This window comes from Penicilliopsis zonata (genome assembly GCF_001890105.1).
Source record: "Penicilliopsis zonata CBS 506.65 unplaced genomic scaffold ASPZOscaffold_2, whole genome shotgun sequence".
In the NCBI taxonomy this organism is placed as follows: Eukaryota; Fungi; Ascomycota; class Eurotiomycetes; order Eurotiales; family Aspergillaceae; genus Penicilliopsis; species Penicilliopsis zonata.
In genome coordinates, this window is record NW_019208912.1 from 774087 (window position 1) to 781099 (window position 7013).

The 7013-nt window shown below is 52.0% G+C and overlaps 1 protein-coding gene across 1 annotated transcript; it reads left to right on the plus strand.

Moving 5' to 3' along the window:
* Positions 1-36: 36 nt before the first annotated feature.
* Positions 37-4575, plus strand: ASPZODRAFT_139183 (hypothetical protein; the record flags this gene model as incomplete). The annotated part of the gene is made up of 7 exons (XM_022724526.1): positions 37-739; positions 810-1909; positions 1960-2645; positions 2941-3160; positions 3235-3810; positions 3937-4171; positions 4217-4575. 7 exons carry the CDS (start codon positions 37-39, stop codon positions 4573-4575), a joined length of 3879 nt encoding a protein of 1292 aa, XP_022584336.1.
* Positions 4576-7013: the final 2438 nt, after the last annotated feature.

The window sequence follows — 7013 nt, forward strand, 5'->3', positions numbered from 1 at the left end:
CGCTTATCTATCCCGTCATGTTTTCTGTTGAGTGAGATGGCCGCTCACCTATCAATGCAGCAGGATCTCCCTGGGGATCCCTCCTCCAGTTTCTTCTGGACGCATTTTCGCCGTCGTTCGCAGAGCTCGACTCTGACCACCGCCGAACACTTCCCCAAACAGCAGTCACGCCGACGCTCTTCCCTCTTCACCAAGCTGGCGAGCTCTCGGGGAAACGCCAAGAGTCTCTTGCGTCTGGGTGATCCTGCTGCCTCGTTTGCCGCGTTGGGATCCCCTGCCAAGACGACGACGGCTGCTGCTGCTGCTGCTGCTCGCTCAACCCATCGCCGACCCGTGTCGGAGATCATTCTCTCCCCGAGAGATGCCCATATGATATCCGCCGCTTTGGATGTCGAGGGTGGTGGCGGCTCGCTTTCCGATACAGCTTCGCTTGCTTCGGGCGGCCTGCCCGCCGCCGCCTCCAGCCATGACCGTTCGTCGCATGGCTCGCTAGCTGAGCAGGCCTGTGCCTTCCCTACCCTGCGCAATGAAAAGGTCGTCGCCACTGGCAGTGGCATTGTCGTCAGCGTCGCTCTTACAGAACCCGTCCTGTTCCTCGCCGGTTACGACCAGAATGACCCGTCCACCAAGAAATCCACCATTCTCCGTGGCCAGCTACATCTCAAGGTCACCAAGTCTGTTAAAGTCAAGAAGATCTCCATCACTTTCCGCGGACACGCCCAGACGGATTGGCCGGACGGTACGTTTCTTTCTTTCTTTCTTTTTCTTCTTTTATCACTAGGAGGTGAATGAATTACTGACTTGATAAGGAATCCCCCCGAAAAAGGTTCAATTCCACGACAAAAAAGACCTGGTCACTCAGGGCGTGATTTACTTCAACCATGGAGATACCGCGCTCATGCAGAATGACTACGGTGCGCACTTTTATCGGCATGCAAAACCGATGACCCCAACCGCCGTGGGCAAAGACGGGACCACGGCCACCATTACCCACGAGCTCCACGCACGAAGCGGAAGGTCGTCACCCACCACCAACAACAACAACAACCACAACAACAACGGTAGCCAAATGTCCTCGCGGGATCTCAAACGCCTCTCGCTCCAGTCAAACCATTCCCGCAGTTTCGGCAAGAACGACAACACGTCCAGCGGGGCCGCCCCGCCGCAGCGAAACTACCGTTTGTTCCCCGTCGGGGATTATCTCTACAGCTTCGAGTTCCCCGTCGACGGGTCCCTGCCGGAGACCATCAAGACTGACCTAGGCTCCGTTCGGTACGATCTGGAGGCCATCGTGGAGCGCGCGGGCGCCTTTCGGCCAAATCTGCTGGGCACGCTGGAAGTGCCCGTCATCCGAACCCCGGCCGAGGGCTCCCTGGAGCAGGTGGAACCCATCGCCATCTCGCGCAACTGGGAGGATCAGCTGCACTACGACATCGTCATCTCCGGCAAATCCTTCCCGCTCGGCACCCAGATCCCCATCGCCTTCAAGCTGACGCCGCTCGCCAAGGTCGAGTGCCACCGCATCAAGGTCTTTGTCACGGAAAACATCCAGCACTGGACTAGTGACAAGAGCGTCCATCGCTTCCAGCCCGCCAAGAAGGTTCTTCTGTTTGAGAAACGCGCCGACTCGGCCAGTGTCAGCACCTACCCGGGCAGCTCCATGCGTGTCACCGCCGGCGGTGGTATCGACTGGGACCAGCGCGCTGCCGCCGCTCGCGGTGAAGAGGTCGTCGACCGCTCCCGCACCAATTTGCTGGGCAATCTGTCATCGGACTATGGTGTCGGGCCTACCGAGATGGAGTTCAGCGTCCAGCTGCCTAGCTGCTACGAGATGAAGCACCGCGACGACTCCCAGCGGTTGCATTTCGACACAACCTATGAGAATATTCAGATCAACCATTGGATCAAGGTAAAACATTTTTCCCTATCATTTCAAGTTATCATACTCATCCTTCTCAGATTGTGCTCCGGCTGTCCAAAGTAGACGAACGAGATCCGACGAAACGAAGGCATTTCGAGATCTCGATCGATTCGCCCTTCCACATTCTCTCATGCAAGGCAACGCAGGCCAACATCTTCTTGCCGGCATATACATCGCCCGATTCAGAGCCGGTGGTGCCAGCGCAGGAGTTCGAATGTGGATGTCCCGGAGCCCCATCACTGAAGAAGACTGCCTCCCAGGTCCAGATTCATTCTGGGGTTGAATCGAACGGCACTGGTTCGAGCTCTGGCGCTACCCCTGGCCCTTCGACCGGCGGCGGACCCGGCGCTGTGACACGCAGCTTCACCAACAGCTCGGGCGGGCTGGCCCGACCGCCACAGGCGCACCTGGCGCACGAGCCGAACGAGCGGTCTGCGCGGCCGATGCACCTGCTGCGCGCACCGTCGTTTGCCCCGCCGTCGTTTGACGAGGTGGAGGCACCGCCGCCACTGATCACGCCGCCGCCGGAGTACAACAGCGTCATCGGAGACCATGATCGGGAGTCGGTGCTGGAGGACTACTTTAACCGGCTGTCCTTTTACGAAGAGCACGAGGAGGACGAGCATGATACCCGGGGGTTGGGCCGCGTGGACGTGCCGCTGACGCCTGGCCGGCGGGTGAACCGCAGCATGGACGTGCCGCGCGATTGGGTGCGACTGGACGGGTTTGTCCAGTAGTCGCTGTCCGGATGAATGATGAGATATGCATCCACTGGGATATGCTTATTTATACGACGTCACGATAAAATAGAGCCTGGACTTGAGGCTAGCATGGTGTTGGTTGAGGTGTTCATATCGGATGTACGGAGTAACTACTATTTCTCTTCTACCTGTCTATGTCTATGTCTTGTCTATCTTCTATCTCTATCTTGTTTAATCCACTGCAAAGTTAGAATATTATCGTAATTGTGCTCCATAGATAAGATATCATGACGCATAGAACTGCCTAGGATGGTTTAGTCTGATCATCTCGGTAGTCATCCTCATCTCGTCTCTCTCTCGTCTTCCTCTTCTCTCTTTATTCTCTCTATTATTTCTATTATTTCTGTTCTTTCCAACGAGCGCCGAAATGATCACCATATCCCCATTGACGGAAGAAGACATCCCCGAGACGATTGAAGTGATCCAGACGGCGTTCGCCGACGATCCCTACTTCAAATGGGTCTTCGACAAGAGCAGGGTATGTACTAGATAGAATATCGAAATCTGGCTTAGTACATTGGAGATGGATTAAAATAACCCCCAAGCTTCTAGTTCAATAAAGAGCGAAACTATGGATCGCTGCATGCCCGGTGTCTATGGGGCATCCACAATGCGCTTTTCTTTGTTGCCAAAACCGATTCCGACTCCGACTTCGCCTCAGCCGTAGACTCCGCCTCCTCCGACAAAGACTCAAAGACAAGCAGGGTGGTTGGCGTTTCATGCTGGCTACCCCCCAGCCCGGAAAAAGAAACATGGTACACATGGAGTCAGGGGTTACTCCTCTCCGCACGGCAGATGGTGAATAACCTGCTCCACGGGGGGAGAGGCGGGCTACGCGTGAACCGGTACTGGATCTGGAAGGCCCGCCAGACGGAAGCCCAACGAGAGATCTGGCAGGGCGAAGAGGGCGGGTTCTACTTTTGCAATATCGTTGCCATCCGGCCTGGGTTCCAGGGACAGGGGATCGGGAAAAGACTGATGCAGTGTGTGCTTGAGAAAGCCGACGCGGAGGGGAAGAAATGTTATTTGGAGAGTTCGCGGGATGAACCGAATGTTCAGATTTACGGCACGATGGGCTTCAAAGTCGTCAAGACCATGGAGTGTCAGGATGGGGGGGATACCTGCATGGTAAGCTTCTCTTCTTCCCTGTAACAGGGCTAGTATCTAGATGACCTACGCTGACTCTAACGAATAGTTGTATTGTATGACTCGCGAGCCAAGATAAAGACGAACGTTGTTCTATTCTTGTCTCAGGCTTTAGTTTATATATCTCTGGACCCTCTCTGTTCTTACTCTAGTCTACTTCACTACTACTTCACTCTACACTGCTACTTGAGAATGCCCCCCAAATACATCTTCTCGGCTACAATCACCGCCCAACCGGTCCAGATGACCTCCTCGGCAATCCTCTACGACTCGGTAGTGTCACTGCCGGATACACAGAGTAAATTGAGCCCCGGGGGGATAGCCGGGGTAGTCGTGGGTATTGGTATGTACCACCATAGCAGAGAGAGACACGATACTGATATACTAGCGATCATCGTGATCATTGTGGTGGCTGTTTACCTCAAAAGATACCGACACAAACACAAAGACTCGATTCAGTATGACAAGAACAACAATAAACCAGCACTTGCACCAGAGAAACCTACACCAGGGAAAGCGACAGAAGCTACAGAAGCTACTCGCCCCCGTCGAGTCCATCTGGCCCCCATAATCACAACCCGCACCTACAACCACAACCCCAATCAACGGTCCAAATACCTCAGCACGGCCACGGTGTCAACCCCGCGCGTGTTCCGACAGCACCCAGGTGAGGAGGTCCAGATCGACGAGGGCGAACGGATATGTAGTTCTACCTTGACGGATTTGACGGTCTTTACTTTCAGGTAGTCTTTGGAGTATAGTATGCTGTTACTTCCAGATTGTGAATACCATTTGAATAGATATATATTTATATTTCTCAGTGGAGTCATGTGATGGTGATTGTGGCAGTGAATGAATAAGACACAAGTGAGCAAAGTAGGTAGTGAAGAGGTAGTGAAGATGAGGAGGCGGCTATATAAAGCTATCTACCTGCTCATCTCAATACTCTTCTCAATACTCTAATTATACTCAAACAAATGGCAACAATTGTTGTAGAAACATTGACTCTCAAGGTCACTCTCTGTGCGGCAGGCCTGATCCTTCTGGTCGTTTTTGTTATGTGGGCAAGGGCCCGAATCTAAGCCCGATAAGACATGTTCCATGCTATGGACTCAGTCACAAGGAAATGAATAGTGTGGGCTAGCATCTGGCAGCCATCCCCTTCCTAGACCCTTACCATCAGACAGAGTCAGGGGCCGAGACCCAGAACTGGCTGCGGGTGCGAGATAGTCTTATCCGCAGCGTAAGAAAGCCATCCCCCATGAGATAAGTTATGCCATCCTTATTTCTGACCTTGGTTGTATAGCGATCCTCCCCCACTTCCGTCGTTTCTTTGGATTCCTTTGAATCCGTCGTCTCCGTCGTCTCCGTCGCTCCCTGCGCATCCTTCGTCTCCCCTTCCGTCCTGTCTTCGTCTTTCGTCCAAGCACCCACAGCAACGGCAACAAGACAAGACAAAGACCGAGATCGGTCGCGTCTGCCGTCTGGATCAGGAAAGAGTGGTACTCATATATGAGTACCGACTTGAGGACTTGTTTCATATAAGGATGGTTGCAAGAAACCAGGTAAAGGCGATTCCTGGCCTAGTAACCGAACTGATGAGTAGCTGTTCAGCCTGGATTCAACTGCCGGGTGGAACGCAATGGATTGCTTTATCAGCTTGCCGATGGTGAAACTCCTGAAGAGACTGATGGCCGGTCCAGCGACGCCATTATTAATGCATTGGTTGATGTAAGATAAGGAACATGAAGGCAGCAGTGACTTGAGTAGTGATTTTGATACTGATGAAGAAGAATTCTAGATAATTACGATTTGACCGTCTGGGTAGAGTCTAATGGGAGCCCAAGCTACAATTTTAATTCAATCTCATTCGTTGTCGTCGTCTGGTGACCGTCCGTCACCACCTCAGGGAGTGCTCGCAGATAATGTCGAGAGAGACGAGGCAAACAACGGTGGTGGTGACCTTCCTCCAGCGCCAGCGCGACGATGGGCCGGCAAGGGATATATATGATGGGAGAGGGAGAAGTGTGACGTCTAAGTGATTTGTTATTGTGTGATTATAGTTCATTAATGAATCTATGATTGATACAGTAGTGATCACATAAAGATGATGTCCCCCAAAGCAACCGCCAAAAACAAATGGGCGCCAGGCTCAGCAAGACCAACGATCCAAATCTCTTCCTCGAGGCGTTCCTCCCCGGCAGGACTCACAAAGTCCACGGATTTGGAGGACTTTCCGTTTGACCAGACCGAGAAGAAGAGGAACATGTATAGTATACGGATTAGCCGGGCGTAGATCTGGGGGATAGCCTGGCCTGATGATCACGATTAGACTGAATTGTTGTCTTCGTAGGAAGATTAATTAATATTTATAGAGGATTAGACTTGCTAAAACAAAGTGCTAAACCATTTAATATTAATAAGATGGGTATAGATGCTAGTGGCTCGACATAAAAGAGAATAAGGATCAATATGGTTTGATAGGTAGGGAAATAAAACCGGGCAGCCCCTGATAATAAAGTGTGGCATCATCGGTTATTCCCTACCACTTTCTATACTACATACTACATACTACATAGTTACTGCTCTACTACACTACTATGTAGTAAATTCGCCTGGAACTAGGCCTGAGCGCATACTAATAATGATGAGCTGCCACGAAAGCCACGAAAGCCACCTTCAAATCCCGCTTGCGAGCCCTGTACTGCGTGGATTGCTCCGTCTGCTCCGTACTCCGTAGTCAACGGTAGTTAGTTACTAGTCCGCTCCACAATAAGGTAGACTAATAGTCCACCTCCTAGGTAGTTACTAGTTAGTCGTCATTAGTATTAGTTGACTCGCATTAATATCAAACGCTCTCGGACCACATGGGGGTGGGCCCCCGTGCCGAAATGATCGAGTCAGCGACCTGGAGGTCTTCACTATGCGCGTGTCGATAATTGTGCATGCATCATTAGGAGAGAGACCGAGGGAGGGGGAAGAAAAGAAAAAGAGAGTCGGAAAGACTCGGTTGGAGATAGTCTTCCGTATGTGTAGAGTGTGTCAAAGCGTATAGGCAGGGTGGGCAGATAAGGCAGATAGATAGGCAGATAGTTTTATATCTATCTATACTGGCTTCGGAAATATCCTGTGCACTCCCCGGATTCGATACATGCTCATCCAAGGTCGCATGATGGGAGCGGCCT